Below are 18,456 nucleotides of genomic sequence, written 5' to 3' on the forward strand. Positions count from 1 at the left end.
TTGGGGCTTGTTCACGCAACACCTTCTGTTTAGGTAGACATTCCTTTATAATTTGGTGGCCTGCTCCTGCCGTTATTAAATAATGTACGCTGAAGTCAGAAGAACTCCCTGCAATGTACAGAAATACAAAATGGACTACCGGTGAAAAATCCCTCAAACTAATTTGCTAAGTTATTTTTTGATTATTGATTCTCAGTCCACGCACATCAGAGGGTGCGCTCACCTTTTAGTTGCCTTTCATCTTGTGGTGGTGTGTGTGATATAGAGAAAAAAACGTAGAAATGTCACGTAAATAGGATGATGTTTGTCTGAATTCCTGTGTCCAGTTGGTTGCACTATGGATATGACACAGTGTTGATGCATGGAGGTATTCAGGACAACATCGTATACATGTGTGATGAATTTGGTGGACATGAGAAATTGTATGAAGTTATAAGGGCTTGATGCTCTATGGTGAAGCATGAAAATGGATCGCAACATGACACCCACCATGTTTGATATAGGCGAAAGCTTTTGATGACTTTTATCTTCAGGGTTTGAGGATGATACTGAGTGAATTGGAAGTCTGTGGTGTTCAATCTGTAGGAGGAGCTTGTTAAAGTACGAGGCATGGAAATGGATAAAAATGGGGGTGAAATAGGAACATTGAATCAAAATGCCCAACCCCCTGTTGGAGTGACAGTTTGGTACCCCGATGTTTTTTGTGCGTCTGGTCATGATACATATGCATACCTTTATGTCGTTCATGTATGTGCATGTTGTAGCGGGGCTTGGATTTTTAATATTCCAGGGGGTGCTGTAGAGCGCCCCTAGTAACACCTTTAGTCAGCTATCGGCACGAGGGCATTGGCAGTAATTGTACCAAGTTTCGTGTTAATCCGACCTACCAATGTGGAGATATAAAATACTTTGATTTAAAGAGCGTATTCTTTGAAATATCAAAATTCTTTTGATAACTTTATGTCAGATGGGTCCACAGATGCTGCGTGCAAAGTTTCATGCAAAGTGGTGGAATTGCCTGGGAGGAGTTCGAAAAAGTAGGTTTGCGACATTTTGCCAGTTAGAAAAAAAAAGTTGGTGGAAATGGGCGTGGCCTATAGCTAGAGATTCAGCACAATTCAGAGAATTTAGCGTTGACATAAGATCTGTGAATGTGCGATAAAGTACATGGCAGTTAAAATGCACTTACCTTGATTATAGTGCCACCTAGTGGTGGAAATTCACAACAACAATAGATTATGAAACATTTAGGTAGGTTTGACTTATATCCGAAGTTTGGTGACTTTTAGGCAGTGAAAAATGCGATCATTTGGTACCAAGAAGTCTTCATTTGAAAAACAATAGGGACTTGGTAGGTTTCCCTGCTAGGGCCTTTAATATAGTGCCCCCTGGAGCACTCGTAAGAGTACTGCGTTTTAGCCCAACCTAACCCTAACTCATTGACAACCTCATTGACCAGCCAACAACACTGGTCTGTTTAGGCCCTATTAGGTTGTCTTGGCTGCCCCCATCATCTGTATTAAGGAAACTGTTTATTTGGGAATCCCTTAAAATCATCCAAGCCCCTATACAGCTTCAGTTTGCTATTTTATTTCTCTGGGGCTTGTATGAGGCATTTGTTTGTTATACCTGGGAGAGGCATTTGTTTATTGGGCATTTCCCCATGATTTTCATGTTTTTTGTTTATATTTTGATGTAGGTTGGGCTGGCCTGTATGCAATTTACTGCCAGTACCACCACACAAACAACAAAGGGACCTATCATACAAGCATAAATCTTGCCAATAAAGAGATTTAGTGTTGTGTCCTAATCTTTTGAAATGTGTTTAATCAATCGTACGTGAATGTATTATTTTGAATGTTTAATCCCTCCATCACGTCTTTTGAAGACCAAGACATACCATTATCTGCGGTGCATGTTCTGACTGGGGATGGAGATAATGAAGAGTAGCCTCTTCTGCTGATTTAGCCCTTTTTTGCTGATTTTGTAAATTCTATTGTCACCAAAAGCAGCTACGAAAGCAAGAGGAGGTTGTTGAGAGAGAAACTGTAACAACTGTTTTAGGCCCCTTTCAAGCAAACAAATCATTTGTTTCCCCAGTCAAATATTTTATATTGTTGCCAGCTCCTGCTGGAGTTCATTCAGGTTGTGCAGTGCTGCACCTATGGGTTTTCGCTTGTTATGGCGGGTCTCAGGATGATTGATTATTTTTGGTGTTTTTGCAAAAATGTGGGGACTTCGTCTCTCTGAGTCCACTTTCCCATGGTGAGATTCTAGCAACCATGAGAAATGTGTTGCATGGTTCTGCACGTGATTTGTGGCAGACAGTAAAAGAGAGAATCCACACATGGGAAGACTTTCAGGGTGCTTTCCTGGCATCTTTTCTTCCTGAGGATTATGTTGATCTTGAAGAAAAGATTCAGTGCATGGAAGAGAGGAGTCACTTCGAGACAGTGTTCTTTTATATACTTCCTTGCCACCCATGTTACCGCTCTTGTCCCACTCTGGTGACAATTTTTGTGATCTAGTCTGTTTACCAAAGGGTGAGGACCTGGGTGGCAAGATCAGTGCAGAAACACAAGAAGATTGTAAAGGAGCAGATTGAAGACATGCTACAACAGGGTATCATTCCCTCCTGTTCACCATGGGCTTCCCTAATTGTATTGGTACCTAGGAAAGATACTGGCTCCCCCTGGTTTTGTGTGGATTTCCGTCGTGTGAATGAACGAAATGAGGGAGATGCCTATCCTGTTCCTACAATTTCTGAGATCCTTAAGTCGTTGTGTTAGGGTTAGATCTTAACAGTGGTTATTGGCAGATGGAAACAGACCCTGAAAGCCATCTCCTGACAAAGTTTGTCACATCTTTTGGCTTGTTCCATTTTCGGGTCATTACTTTTTGTTTGAAGGGCGCTTCAGCCACCTTGCAAAAGCTGAGGAATCATGTGCTGCAGAGCTGCCTTGGAGACACCTGCATGGTGTACCTGTATGATATTATCATCTTTTCTAAAGACACCCAGACACACTTTGGTGAAATCAAGCAAGTGTTTGTCTCCAGCAGGAGGGCCTTACCCTCAAGCTGAAGAAATGCCACATCTGTTGCCCAGAATTTAAATTACTGGGTCATTTAGTGAATAGGGAAGGAGTGCGGGCAGATCCAGCAAAGACGGAGGGGCTGTGTGACCACCCGGTACCAAGGAGGGTTAGATTTTAAGGAATGTGTCACAAGTGTGAGTCCAGTGCTCTAGCGCAGAGGCCTGCATACAGTCGTGATGTAAACAAGCTGTGTTTCCTGATGTTTCCTGTCCATCTGTCTGTCTGTCTGTTTTAGAGACCAAACAAACTGAACACATTCAGTCTCGCAAAAATTCCTTCATGTTTTATTCATCAGATAAACTGTTTGTTTTGAATGGTTTATTTTCACACCCTGACCCTTAATAACGTCAGCTGAGACGACTGAGGAATCATTTCATTTTCTTATCAAATCAAACCTCATCACAGATGTAATGTCTTTTAGTTTTTGGCAGTTAAATGATGTGACATTGTTTTTACATCTAATGAAAAGAGAATGAGAATAGATCCTGTCACAGCTTGTGTCAGTTATGAGATATCAGATCATTTACACCTGAACAGATCATCAATTTTCACCACGGCTTGATCGGGCTTCATCAAGTGTTGGAAAAAAGCTTCAACCAAGTGTGAAACCTCAGATGAATCCAGCTGTCCAGTCCCTATATGACCAAAGTGAAGGCTGTGTCTGTATACTCAATTCAATTCATCAGCACTGCGTCTCCTCTGCTTGCAGGCAATGTGGGTCTGCTGGCTTCAGACAGAAAGAATGAGATTGCGGATACAAGCGGGCAAAATACATTTCCTCTGTAGGCTGACTGGGCTCAGCCTTAGAGAAAGGGTGAGGAGCAGTCGAGCAGATGCTCCACTCTGTCAAAAAAGAGCCAGCTGAGGTGGTTCGGGCATCAGATTCGGAGACCCGGAACTCTGTTAGAAAGAATGAGGACTTGTCTCTTGTGTCATCTCTGCTCCTGATGTGACGTCTTGTGTGTAAATATTTGAATTGTGGCTAAAGATTAATCAATCAGCTCCATCCTCCATTTTACTCCCTGACGAACAGAAGCGACTGCCCTCAAGGGAGACAACAGCACACAACAGAAGACAACAGGTAGGACTGTCCACTCACAGCAAAACAGGTTCTAATTCTTCAGCTTACATTCACAGAGGTTATCAACCTCAGGCTCACAGCTCAACTCCGTTTCCTGTAACAGTAATCAACAGGACTGAAAGATTGTAGTGATGTTTGTTCGATGATGTTGGTAGCCGTGTTAACAGCTGTGTGGAAACTACAAGATTAAAAGTAAATCAAACCTGAATTCACATGACAATTTGTCAACCAAAGTATGAAGACAATTAAAAGATGATCGCAAGTTGAAATACATTTTGGAGATGTACCAGAGTATCCAGAATGCAGCAGTATTCTAATAATACACAACAATAAAACATGGACATGTTCAGAGAAAAACATAAACACAAAACATCTAACATAACTTGTTTTCTGTTTATCTCCACAGACAGAGACGGAGAGACAGAGACAGAAAGACTGACGTGACAAACAGACACACACAGAGGCAGACAGACACACAGACATGCTGTCATCCACAGCTCTGACTCTCTGCACTCTTCTCAGCTGCTCTGCACTCCTCCAGTGTACAGGTGGGACTGGTAGACAGGTGATCTCACCTGTCGCCTCTGTGTTATCATGATATTTGCTCGCAGCTCTCCTGCTTGTCTGAAGTGTTTCTCCTATTTTGTCCACCCCTCAGTGTTCCTGGATCAGCCATCAGCAGGTCAGATCCTCCGCTCGTCCTCGAGGAGTCGCCGAGCCAACTCCAAGTTGCTGGAGGAGATCTTACCTGGAGACCTGGAGAGGGAGTGTTACGAGGAGAGCTGCTCACAGGAGGAAGCTGCTGAGATCTTCCAGACCAAAGAAAAGACGGTGAGAAGGAGGTCCAAACTGTGGGTCAGGGTCCCAGAGGAGAACACTGTGGTCCAACTTGAGGATCAGGACAGAGGGCAGGACAGTGTGGTGGTCACTCAGGTGAAACATGTGGAGGTCAAATGTTGTAGGTCTAACTTTGAGTTTCTTGCCCCACAGTTGGAGTTCTGGTTCAAATACACAAGTGAGTATTTTCATCATCAACATAATGAAACAAATGATCCCCAATGCTCAGACTGATAATGTCTGAGTGTTAAGATTCATCTCAACCAGCTCATAATTTTTTTCAACCTGATCTAAACAAAATAATCTCAACAACTGATCCAGCAGCTGCTCTGGAGCTTTCCTTCTTACCACATGCTCTTCACTCTGACAGGGTCATAATCACATTGAAGTTGGATTCATCTAAATAATTTGAACTGAACTTAACAAATTTCAGAATTTGGAATGATTTAGAATTGACTTTAATTTCTTTTAATTTAAGTTGAATCTGCTGGATAACGTCATTCTACCTGGTCACGATGCGTTCAGGTGTCTCTCTTTGTGTGTGGTAGATCTTAACCCTTGTCGGACCAACCCCTGTCTGAACGGAGGGATGTGCATGATGGACCGAGGGCACTTCCTGTGTCTCTGTCCTCCTCAGTACCACGGCGACACCTGTGACTCAGGTAAACAGCACCTGTTATGCCGGTAACCATGGCTACTGCGGTCGGGTTCTGTTGTAGTAATGTTATGTGTATTGGGTGCAGTGGTTTTGGAGTGTCGCTATAGAAATGGTGGCTGTATGCAGTACTGCAGAGACCTGCCGGGTGGAGCTGGAGTTCAGTGTGGCTGCGCTGACGGATTCAAACTGGAGCCAGATGGACAGAGATGCTCCGAGAGTGGTAACACTCACCGAACACGAGTAACCACTGTAACTTGTGCACACAGTACAACTAATACTAATACACATAATACAACTGATACTACTGCATACATGTTAATGATACACTTAACCATCCTGCTGCCACAAGAACCAGAGCAGCAGCTTCATCCACTGCTGAAAAAAGTAAAAGACTACAGAATTACATGAGTGTGGTCCTTTAAGCAGTGAACAGGTGTGAACAGCGCACACACACTTCTCAATCATCACTTTCTGTATATTTGCTGGTGTGTAGTGTCGTTCCCCTGCGGCCGCCAGCAGCTGGAGCTGTTGTCTTACAGGCGTTCTCTGTGGAATCACTCTGAGCTGCTAAACATCAGCACTGACAGCTGGGAGGCGGGTCTCAACTTTACAGAGAGTGAGGATGAACTGATGACAGTGAACGCAACAACGGAAAACACAGTAACTAATGAGACAGAGCTGAGGGGGGAGGATGGGGGAGGAGGGGTGACAACTCGTATTGTGGGGGGAGACTTGGAGAAACGAGGAGGAAGTCCCTGGCAGGTAAGAAGATATTTTAATAAAGTTACATACATGTCTACAGGTATTTGAAGTAGCTTTAATTCTTTGTGTTGTGTGTGTGTGTGTGTGTGTGTGTGTGTGTGTGTGTGTGTGTGTGTGTGTGTGTGTGTGTGTGTGTGTGTGTGTGTGTGTGTGTGTGTGTGTGTGTCGAGGTCCTGGTCCACAGGCCTGATGGTTTCGGTTTCTGTGGAGGGACTTTGGTCTCTGACCGCTGGGTCATCACTGCTGCTCACTGCATGGAGTCGAAGGCAGACCACGTTACCATAGGTACAACACTCCAGTGTACTGACTGGGTGAACTCCTCTTTTAATCAAATCTATTAGATCATTGCAGAAGAAGTCAGAGAAGAAGAGTGTTGTGTTTTTTATTTTATTTGAGGTGTGTGTGTGTGTGTGTGTGTGTGTGTGTGTAGGAGACTTTGACAAGCGGCGTCCTGATCCAGGTGAGCAGCTCATGAAGGTTCAGAAGATCTTTGTTCATCCTCACTTTCACTCGTTCACCTACGACAGTGACATCGCTCTGCTATACCTCGACCGCCCCGTAATCAGGGGCCCGACCGCAGCCCCTGCCTGCCTCCCCGACCACCACTTGTCCAAATACCTGCTGCAGGTAATGTTACCATAAACACAGAGTTGTTGTGTAGAAGGACTTTAGATCAGAGCTGTGTGTGTGTGTGTGTGTGTGTGTTTCCAGGAAGGTAACAGAGGTGTGGTGACAGGTTGGGGTCTCACTCGCTTCCTGGGCCGGTCGTCTCGTTTCCTCAGGAAGGTGACGCTGCCGGTGGTCAGCTACAGTGACTGCATCACCTCCACTGAACAGGTGAACACACACATACTGTTTGATTAGAAGACCGAAGCAGGGCTAACTAGTTAGCCAGTTTCCAGCTGACTTCACCGTACTCGTAGGCAACTGTAAATCGAATCGAAGACTTACCTATGGCTGGGGTGCTGTTGCTGTGTCCTGTATGGTTGGGACTGAAACTTTTATGAGGGTCAGTGTTAAAGCAAAGCCAGTTTTGTACAGACCCTCTCCGATGTGAAGTGGCTAGCACACACATACAAGCTAACAGGAACCGCAGCCGGTATGATAGTTTAACTGGCGTTCATTTTAACTGGCGACGGTCCCAGATGTGCTGGAGGTGTGGCTTGAGAATCCCTCGAGAGGGGTCCTTGGCCATGTCCGATAACCTGGAAAAACATTCTGATCGCCCTACTTATCGATCCAAGTCATGTATATGTATATGTATATTCATTTTGATGTGGCTTGAACGCTGCTATTCCAAATAGGGATGCCGGGGTCTGTGACCTGCAGACCACTGTTAGACGAGTGCTACAGAGCACACAGTGACAGTGTAGGTGACTTTGTCGATGCCTTTCCGAAAAAACGCAACTGACAATAAATCGTCCAAAAGTGCATGTTGTCGGTTTCATAACTTTTTGTTGTGAATGTCTGTACTTACATACAGCTGGTGGGTGGAATAGTGTGAGGCATTTGTTTACGCCGAGCAGCTCGAGAGCAGCGTAGAGACCGCTGTTCACTGTGGCGTTGAGTGCGCAGCGCCCAGGTTGACTTGTGACACCTGTTATCATCGAGTATTTCTTTCAGTCCACACTGCATTCAAATGGTTACTTATAAGCCATCGTTCCCAGATGCATACATCGTTATTAAGCTGAAGCCAAGGGGATGTGAAAACTGTACACTGTCATACAGCCTGCTCGTCAACAGTCTGCAGAGAATGTTGACACCCAGCCCGAACTCAGCGGGAGGTCGGTCAGGTGTGGCAAAGCGTGAGACATCCACATCAACCTGATACACTGTGATAACACCTGTATCGACCATTTATGGAATAAAAGGACTAGCCTACAATAGATAGAAACAGTAACAATACAGAACTACAGTATATATGCAGACCTTCTTAAGCCCTCCCTTGGTGTGAAAATGTACACAAAGTGGCTGCATTTAACACATGGCAGCAGCCTGGATTTCAAAATCACTAAAGAAAAATGATTAAATACAGTAAAAATTATATTTCAGTCTATTTCAGCGTGAGTTAATGTTCCTTTTTTGTCCACAGCCACATACAGTGACCAACCCTCGGGCTTGAGCATTTAATTATAATGATATTAACCCAGCATCATTAAATTAATCACAACTTGGTTGAACAGATACAATTGTGTGCATGCTGCACATTTTTATTGGCACCCTTTACAAAAGTAGTCGCCCTCAGTCGAGGGACGACCAACACATTTCATGTGATACCCCATGGTGCATGTGGTGCACTCAACCTGAAAGGCAAACAGAAACAGATGTCAGATTTTGGTAAACAGGTAAGCATCACAGTCAGAGAAGGGTGTGTACAATGAATGAAGTAGTCTAACACTGAGTACACATCAATAGTGTGACAATGTGTGATAGAGTCTGGGTTTAAAACCCTAGCTTGGGTCAGTCCTGTCAGTGTTGAGTCAGTGTTCCTATAGCAGCATCAGTGTCCTCAGGAAGTGCAAAGATATGTGAGTGAGTATAATGAAACTATGTATTTTCAGTAGCCGTGTGATAGAGAGAGTTCACCCAGTGTTGTGGAGGTATCCTATCCAGAGTGGATCCCCATCTTCCATTTTGTTGTCAGCCAATATGAAAATTCACTGTCTTACCCACTCATCCATATCAGCCCCTGAGCTCTCCTCCCCACAAGCCCGACACGCTGCAGACAGGTCATCTGTAAACACAGACAAAAAAAAATCAGGTATTTATGTAATGTCAGTACAGACACAAATGTGTCAGTGTATCTGGTGGAGAAGTACATACCAGTGTTTGTCATCAGGGCCATTGCCATTTCCAGCCTGATGCTGTTCACACCCTGCTGGTCCACTGAGTAATTGATTTCATCACCCTGCAGGATCTGCTCTGCAAGCTGAAAAGTGACTGCTCAGTATCAGAAAATTGACTTATCCTGATGATGGATTAGCAAAGACATAGTCAAATTGTTACCTTGCATACAAACACACCACATGATGTGGAATCCAGCTGCCTTGGGTGGTCTAAAGTTGTGCAGGACCATCGTCCGATGGCTGGACAATGTCCACGAACAAGTGCTCTACACAGACATAACATTGATCACAGCTCATTATTTCCAACCTCAGCCCATTTAAGATCTTCACCAATTAAATGTCAATTAACTGGTGTTAAAACAACTTCACAAGGGCAAGGAATACGTCATTAGAGTTGACATTTCACTCACCTTGTTATATCCCTGCATTGGTCCACTTGTTGTTTTGTGGCCCCGAATGGGTCCACATAGAGGGCTCTGTTTTCCTTCAGATACATTATCTATGGAAATGCAAATGATGATTACAGCCATCCACTTGTACACCGGATAGTCACATGATTTGTATCCACTCAGTTAACTATTACTTACAACAAGTGTCCAGTGACCCTGATGACATACAGCCCCGACTGCCACATCGTGGTTGACAAGATCCAGCTAAAAACAAAAAACACGTTTTACACAGAGACATCTCAATGTATAAAATGTCACTGTATAGGAATTGGCAGACATGGTACTCACTCTTTTATACTGTCTTCGGGATCCCTGCCACATGTCAGACATGGCAAAAGAGTCAACCATTTTTGTTCCCGTCTTCATACAGATCATCAGTAAGTATGCATTGACAATCTGTGAGTACAAGAGTGATGATGTTACACTTGGCTAACTGAGAGAAAAATATTCAAACAACAATGAGAACTTAAACAAGAGATTACCTCCGTATCCAACTCCTTTCCTGGGGCCAGGTGCCGCATTGTATCAGAAAACACCTTGTATGGCCCCACCTTGGACCACAGTGTCTCTCAATGGCCACCTGCCCATATGTCCCTGATTACTGCAAGGATGAAGATCAGTGACAGTTATTTGTGAAATGCATGATTTATGAATGCATGATTAAATGAATCTTCACTCACAACGTTCTGTATCCTTTGCAGGTCCCAGCGATTTTTGGCAGCCTGGTGTCCCAGAAGATGTGTGTGCATGTGTGCTGTGTGTGTGTGTGTGTGTGTGTCTGTTGCGTCTGTGATGGACCAGCCAGAGGAGAGGAAACCAACACCTTTCTCAGTTTGGCAGGGACCCTCTCCTCTGGCTGGACATAATGTATCAGGTGGTCTATGTTCACCTTGACTTTTTTTCTTTCCCTTCTGGGACACCAAGTCTGCACTTTTCCCCTCAAGTTTGACAATTTTAAGGGGGCCAAGCAAATCCGTCCTCGAGCTTGCCCCCCTTGCGTTGCTCCTGTCTAATGTTCTTTTGGAGGACAAGCTCGCCGACCTCAAAATTGTCTTCCTGGCCTCTATCCTCTTTCCGTTTCCGGACCTTGACCTGGCTCTTCCTGATATTTGTCAGAACGTTTTTGTGAACATCATCCTTCTTCTGAAGGCCAGCACAGGGTTCCTCCAAACTGATGAGGCTCGCGAGAACTTTAAACAATCTTACTTCAAAGTTCTGTGGCACGTCTGAGGGGTGCCTCGCCTCTATCCCAAACATCAAGTAGTATGGGCTGTACTTCGTAGTTAGCTGTTTCTTGGTTCGCAGGGCGAACATTGTTGATTGAAGGTACAGGTCCCACTTTGTATGACGATCAGCCACCATTTTGTTCAGAGACCTAGAAATGCAGATATCACATTCATGTGCATAATAAAGCTGCTCTGCTAGTAACAGCAACTTAATGTCATTTAGAGAGCTTCAAGTCATTCCAGTATTGAAAACAAATTATACCTCTGTATTGTTCCATTCAGTTTCTCCACAAGACCATTGGTCTGTGGTTGGTAGGGCGAACAAAGGCTTCTTTCGATGCCCAGCTTTTTACAAAGTTCATAGTTGACCTTCAAGTGATTAGTTGGATAAACATAAGTCAGTACAGCAGAGGTTGCATACTGGGGACAAATGAGGCATCATTACTGTACCTTATTGCAAAACTCTTTGACCTGGTCTGTTAGCAGTCTTTTAGGTGCACCAAATTTGTAAAAGAAATCAAGAATACAATTTGTCACCTCGACTGCTGCTTTAGTGGGCAGGCCTCTGCCCATTTGGTGAAATAATCAACCATGACACATATGTACTGGTTGCCACCACCTGAGTGTAAGTTTACCCACCATGTCCATCCCAATTAGCTCAAGAGGCTCAGTCACCTGAGGGAAAAGACAATAGGACATGAGAATGTGATCAGTGATGTGTTTGAGAGCTGACTGTCTGCCATGACTGTTTCTACCTATGTTGGGTTGTACTGCTTCTTTTCTTTAAGGGTTGCCCTCTTGCTCTGGCATTGGGGACACTGAACAACCTGTAAGGAACCAAAAAGTCAAATTTGTTATGAATGGACACATTAGTTCAGTGTTACATCCACAGACAGCCCCTACTACATTTGCAAGAATACACATTACATTCCCCAGTGCACCAGGACAGGACTGTGGCAGGTGGATGTACCAGAGGTTATAAAAACGATGTGTGTGAACAGCACATGTATCGACACAAGAGTCTGAGGATACCAACTCACCCATTTGCGGATGTCTTGCAACAATCCTGGCCAATAATATCTGCAGATGATGGCACTGTGTGTCTTCTCCATACCACAGTACCCACCAAAATGACTGCAGTGGAACTCCTCGAAGATGGAGTTGGCCTCCACTGCAGTCATTATAACTTTGGCCAGGTGCTTAGAGCCGTCCTTTTTTCTTCTGCATACATAGTGCAGGTCCCCATCTGATGTTTGAGTGGTATAGTGTTAGTTTTGGAGAGAGTTGAACCAATGCAGATTATTGTTGTGTTCAAGGGCTGATAGAACATGCATCCTTACCCTTTATTTTGAAGGTTTCCGCTCTCCTTCTGATCGTGTAACGCTCCTTAGAGGTCAAACCCTCAGGATACCTACCACTTAGCTTAAAGTCTAATACCTCCTGTAAAATTCTGGGCTCCATGTTGGATAACTTGAATCCTATCCTAACCTCTATATGACTATCCAACCTACTTATAAACCCACAAAGATGTGATGTGTGTGAGTTTGAAAGGCCACCAGCCAATCCCTATACTGATTTGAGTTTCGACACCTACCTACTCTGTACACCTGTGAATGCAGTACTGAATGAGTACTCAGATTACTCAGTGTTAGATTACTTAACCCATTATAAACACTCTTCTCTGATGGTGACGCTTACCTGTGATCTCTGTATGTGGCTTGGGACAAAAAAAAGAAACATTAATTCACACTGAAATAGACTGAAATATAATTAGGGGGCCAAGCCCGAGGGGCAGAGGGAACGTGTATGTAAGCAGACGCGTTTCCTAGGACCAGCAGTGCTAGGAACCCTATTGTAATTGTAAAGATTTTTTTCTCCCACTAAAAGTGGTGCTGCAGGCTAAACCGTGCAAGAGAGGGCGGTGCAATTTGGAGTGTTGGTCCAGACGTACCTCAGACAAAAAAAACTACATATATCCGCCAGCAGGGGGCGCTATGACCTAGGCCAACGCGTTTTTGCCTATAACTCCCACACCGTATGTCGCACATTCAAAAACCTTGTATCCCCAGATTCCCTGAATGGAGCTGAATCACTTTGCAATTGGCCACGCCCACTTCCGCCTAGAAAGGTTTTTTTTTCGAACTCCTCCTTGGGATTTTGTCCGATCTGCGTGAAACTTGCCACGTACACTCTTCAGCTAGACCTGATCTTAAATTATCAAAAGAATTTTGCTCGGTCAAAAAATGCTCAAATTATTAACAAACAAATTTCTGTAGCTAGCTATAAAAATGTAAACTGTTTGATATCTCAGTCAAACTAAATGCCATTAACACCAAATTTGAGATCTGTTGTTGCCATGAGACTGGGAAGGGATGAGCCGAATTTGGCGAATTTTGGCCACTAGGGGGAGCTAAAAATGTGGGAAGTTTACATCTCTTGAACAGCTACACAGATTTTTACGAAATTTGGTCGGTATGATGTACGGCCAATCCTGAGGACATATCTTGAAGGTGGTCGCGACTGGTCAATGTGGGCGTGGCTTTTTACAAGATAAACAACAAACATTAATTTCAGCCAAACTATTATGCTGAGAGCTTTGAAATGTATATGGTACATGTAGAATAGAACACAGTTCTTCCATACCAAAAATTGCACATGTACTCCACTAGGTGGCGCTATTATGGATGCAATCACGTTTTTGCCTGTAACTTCCACAAATAACACATTCGCAAACCTTATATCCATATGTTCCCTGAATAGAACTGGGTTCTCTGACATAGGACACGCCCACTTCTGCTGCACATTTCGTTCGCTAAATCGCCACATGATGACCTACTTTTTCGAACTCCTCCTACAATTTAAGCGCCAGAAACTGCCTAAAACTTTCGGCCTGTGTCCTCACTTTTGCCCCGAGCCCGTCATCCTTTGGGGCCAACTTCCGTGGGCTCTGTGGTGCGCAGGGGGGCTTGGCCCCCATTCTAGTTTTTACTGTATTTAATCATTTTTCTTTAGTGATTTTGAAATCCAGGTTGCTGCTGTGTGTTAGATGCAGCCACTTTGTGTACATTTTCACAAAGAAGAGGACTTAAGAGGGTCTGCATATATAGTTCTGTATTGTTACTGTTTCTATTATAGGCTAGTCCTTTTTATTCCAAAAATGGTCGATACAGGTGTTATCACAGTGTATCACAGGTTGATCTGGACGCCTCACGCTTTGCCACAGCTGACCGACCTCCCACTGAGTTCGGGCTGGGTGTCAACATACTCTGCAGACTCTTGATGAGCAGTCTGTATGACAGTGTACAGTTTTCACATCCCCTTGGCTTCAGCTTAATAACGATGTATGCAGCTGGGAATGATGGCTTATAAGCAACCATTTGAACGCAGTGTGGATTGAAAGAAATACTCTAACAGGTGTCACAAGTTAACCTGGATGCTGCGCACTCAACGCCACAGCGAACAGCGTAAACAAATGCCTCACGCTATTACACCCACCAACTGTATGTAAGTACAGACATTCACGCCAAACGTTATGAGACTGACAGCATACACTTTTGGACGATTTATTGTCAGTTGCGTTTTTTCGGACAGGCATTGACACAGTCACCTACACTGTCACTGTGTGCTCTGTAGCACTCGTCTAACAGTGGTCTGCAGGTCGCAGATCCTGGCATCTCCGTGTGGAATAGTAGTGTTCACGCCACGTCAAAATTAATATACATATACATGACTTGGATCGATAAGTAGGGCGATCGGAATGTTTTTCCTGGTTAGCGGACATGGCCGAAGACAACTCTCAAGACAGGATTCTGAAACCACACCTCCAGCACATCTGGGACCGTCGCCAGTTAAAATGAACGCCAGTTCAACTGTCACACTGGCACGTTGTCGTTAAAAATTAAATGCAACCACTGTCTCTTCTGTTGTTCTGTAGCTGGGACAGATTATAGGCACTTATGTTGATTTATACAACCAACAACAGAGCAATTTGTGTGTCTCTGAGTGACGACATTGCGAAACACTGCTATCTTACCGCTGGACACACCGAACTTCGCCTCGGGGATGAACACCCCGCTCTCGGATATCTCCTATCACGGCTAAGAGGATGCCGGCATACGAAAATGACTCCTTTCGTTACATAACGAAAGGAGCTGAATCTGAACAGCCTATAGGAACGCCGTTTTACCAGTGGGTGGGCTGCAGAGACCATGCAGGAATTGCTTGTTTTCCTCATTCTGGGAGCTGGCAGGCTAAGGGAGGACCAGCTTATAAATGTAGAGACCTTTTTAATAAAATAGTTTGACTTCAGTTATTTTAATTACATGTACATTTTCATCTAATTCTGACGGTTCAATGTGAAGTGTCACATTTAATGTCAACTTTTTCTGTCATGTTGTGTCACTGTGAATAAATTAAATAACTGATTAAATTATATTCATGTAAACTTAGAGTTACATGTTATATAGGTAGTACGTTAGTATGCATAAAGGGAAATATTTATTTTGTATTAATTCTGCATTAAAATGTCTCTAAAATGACTCAACTTTTGTTCTTCAAATTGTTGAGTTGTGTTCTTACATCATCCCATACTTTTCCAACAATGACAAAACCAGAGAAATCCTCCAATTTCCTAACAGTAAGTTTCATCTGGTGATCTGTTGCTATAACTTAAGGAGAGAGTGGAAGGAAGTCGGAGGACGAAACGAAAGATAACGTGAAGAAAATTTCAAAACATTAGAGAGTTGAGGTAAAGCTCTGAGTGAAGTCAGCACTCAGCAATGGCTCTGGTTCTGGTTCTCTCTCGCTCCTCTCTGTAACATTACGTTCATGAAGTCCATTTCCCCTCCAGCTCCAGTCAGCAGTCAGCATTAGAGAACAGAAACACCTGACAATGAAGGTCACCTCTGCAGACCACTGCCGCAGTCAGGTTGATAAACGGGAGTGAAACAAATCCACCCTTTTTCCCATAAATGAAAAAGTGATCTCTGAGCTCTCTTCCCATCGGTGAATGATCAATGAGCTTGTTGTATTTTTGTATTTTTTTTCTTTTATATACTATTTTAATCCCAAATTGGGAAATTCTTTTTTCCACTCACATTACACACAGGTGCGCACACATAAACACACACATGCAGTGTAGAGGAGATGAGCGAAGGGGCAGCCACACATGCCACGGCACCCAATGAGCAGTGTAAGGGGTCGGTGCCTTGCTCAAAGGCACCCCGGCAATGCCCAGGATGTGAACCAGCACTCTCCAACTGCCAGTCCACATCATTCTTTTTTTGGTCTGGGTGGGACTTGAACCGGCGACCTTCAAGTCCCCAAGCCAAGTCCCCACGGACTATATTTTCTTTAAATGTGACGCCTTTACATTCTGCTATATCTTTCATTGTTGGTATTTTAATGTAAAACAGACCAGCTAGAAGATATTAAGTTTAAAAATCTGAGAATCTGCCCTCATGTGTAACACATGTTGTTTCTGTCATCCAGGTGATCACAGACAACATGTTCTGTGCAGGTTACCTGGACGTCAGTAAAGACGCCTGCAGCGGGGACAGTGGAGGACCGATGGTGGTGAATTACAGAGGGACCTGGTTTCTGACAGGAGTTGTCAGCTGGGGGGAAAAATGTGCCGCCAAGGGGAAGTATGGAGTTTACACCCGACTTGGGAACTTCCTGAACTGGATCAGAGACACCATGGAGAGGGGGGACGTCAACGGGACCAGCAGCTGAGACAGAAAAGACTCTTCATCATCCTGAACCTGAACACAAGCAGACATGATCACAGAACAGATGAGTTGCACTTCACAGCAACATGGAAACTTTAATTCACTGGTCAGGCAGCAGAGTCAGGCGATGTCCTCACCACCAGGGGAGGGGAAGAGTTCATTGAATTTTTTGACAACATCAGTCAAGTTATAATTTTCTTTGTCATTCACAAAAACATATTTGGATGACTGTCCTGTCTTGGTCTGTTCTTTATTTAGTATGTTACATATTTCCTTAGTGTTGTTTTTGTTATCGTTCAGTACTTCACTATAATAATCTCTTCTGCTGATCCTTATAATATTAATTATCTTATTTTTAGATGTTTTATTTTTAATTTCTGCCTTCTAAGTTCTCTGTCTTGTGAATTCATTGTAAAGTGTGTTTTTCTTTTTACAGGGATTTTGTATTCCCCTTGTAATCCATGGATGATTCTTATACATTGATTTCTTCTTGATTGACCTTACAGGAACATTTTAGTCATATAACTCTTAAAATGTTTTCAAAAATGAATCATACGCCCTATTCACATCGCCATCATCAATATCCCAGTTCTGTGCCAACAAATCCTTCTTAAGTGCATTTAGTGATTCTTCTGATTTCACTCTTATGTACACTGTCTTGTCTTTGTCTGAATGATGAGTTATGTAGTTGGTGTCATATATTATAAACACAGGAAGATGGTCACTCATGTCACTGAATAATGTTTCACTAAATGTTTTATTTGAAATATTGTTTGTAAAAATAATCTCAAAAAGAGTGGCACAGTGGGAAGTTATTCTGGTGGGTCTGGTGATTGTTTGATATAAATTCATGTTAATATTGTACTGATGAAATTGTTTGTCATTTTGTGATTATTAGGGTAAAGGAGATCATTGTCCCCACAGATGAACTCTTTTTATGACTTGATTGTAAAAAATTCCTCCATCCAGACTTTAAACAATTCAATATTGGACCCTGGTGTCCTATATATACAGCTAATAAGTACGCTTTTGTTATTGTCCTTATATATTTCTATCGTTATGCACTCCAGTACATTATTAACAGCCATAGACATGTTCTTCAACACCCTGAAGTTCAATTTGGTGTCCACATAGAAAGCTACTCCTCCCCCACCTTTGTTTTTTGATCTACATGCATAAATTCATAGCCCTCCAGTTCAAAGTCCACACCTTTCTCTGTATTGACATGTTTCTGATATTGCAATGACATTGAATGGATGTGTAAATTGACAGAAGTATGCCTTGATGTGTGTGAAGTTTGCTTAGAGACTTCTACCATTGATATGTATTACTGAGAGTTTTCCATTCTTATGTAATAGGCAGTTAGGAGGTTGACCAGCGAGCTGGTATAATCGAGGAGGAGCTGACAACGCCCAAAGAATAATAATTTACCAGACTGATATTCCAAAGGCACAAAGCTTCTAATACTACAAGGCGAGAGACGCCGTTCCATTAAACAATTCTTTATTTTAAACAAACAATACTAATAAAAGGCCAGTCAACACATATAGACAATTAAGGAGGGGGGCAAAGGAAGGCTTACTAGTGGGGAGGTGGGCCACCGGGAGTGAGGTATCCAAGATAGAGAGTCACCCCAATTACACGTGCACACACACATACGTGGAGGATTCTACCAGGGGTCAATAACACAGCACATAGGAAGGGGATACCACCACCAGGAGACACCAACACCTACCACCTTAGGATCTCAGCTTCTGAGGGAAAAAAAGGAAC

The 18,456-nt window shown here is 43.3% G+C and overlaps 1 protein-coding gene across 1 annotated transcript; it reads left to right on the forward strand.

The window, feature by feature from the left end:
• The first annotated feature begins 4,139 nt into the window (after positions 1 to 4,139).
• Positions 4,140 to 17,552, forward strand: LOC115566470 (coagulation factor IX). Its single transcript, XM_030392372.1, has 11 exons — positions 4,140 to 4,176; positions 4,583 to 4,724; positions 4,835 to 5,007; positions 5,167 to 5,191; positions 5,562 to 5,675; positions 5,757 to 5,891; positions 6,165 to 6,433; positions 6,604 to 6,718; positions 6,864 to 7,060; positions 7,145 to 7,270; positions 16,445 to 17,552. Exons 2-11 carry the CDS (start codon positions 4,658 to 4,660, stop codon positions 16,685 to 16,687), a joined length of 1,464 nt encoding a protein of 487 aa, XP_030248232.1. The 5' UTR covers positions 4,140 to 4,176; positions 4,583 to 4,657; the 3' UTR covers positions 16,688 to 17,552.
• The last annotated feature ends 904 nt before the right edge of the window (positions 17,553 to 18,456 follow it).

This window comes from Sparus aurata, chromosome 16 (genome assembly GCF_900880675.1).
Source record: "Sparus aurata chromosome 16, fSpaAur1.1, whole genome shotgun sequence".
NCBI classification, from domain to species: Eukaryota; Metazoa; Chordata; class Actinopteri; order Spariformes; family Sparidae; genus Sparus; species Sparus aurata.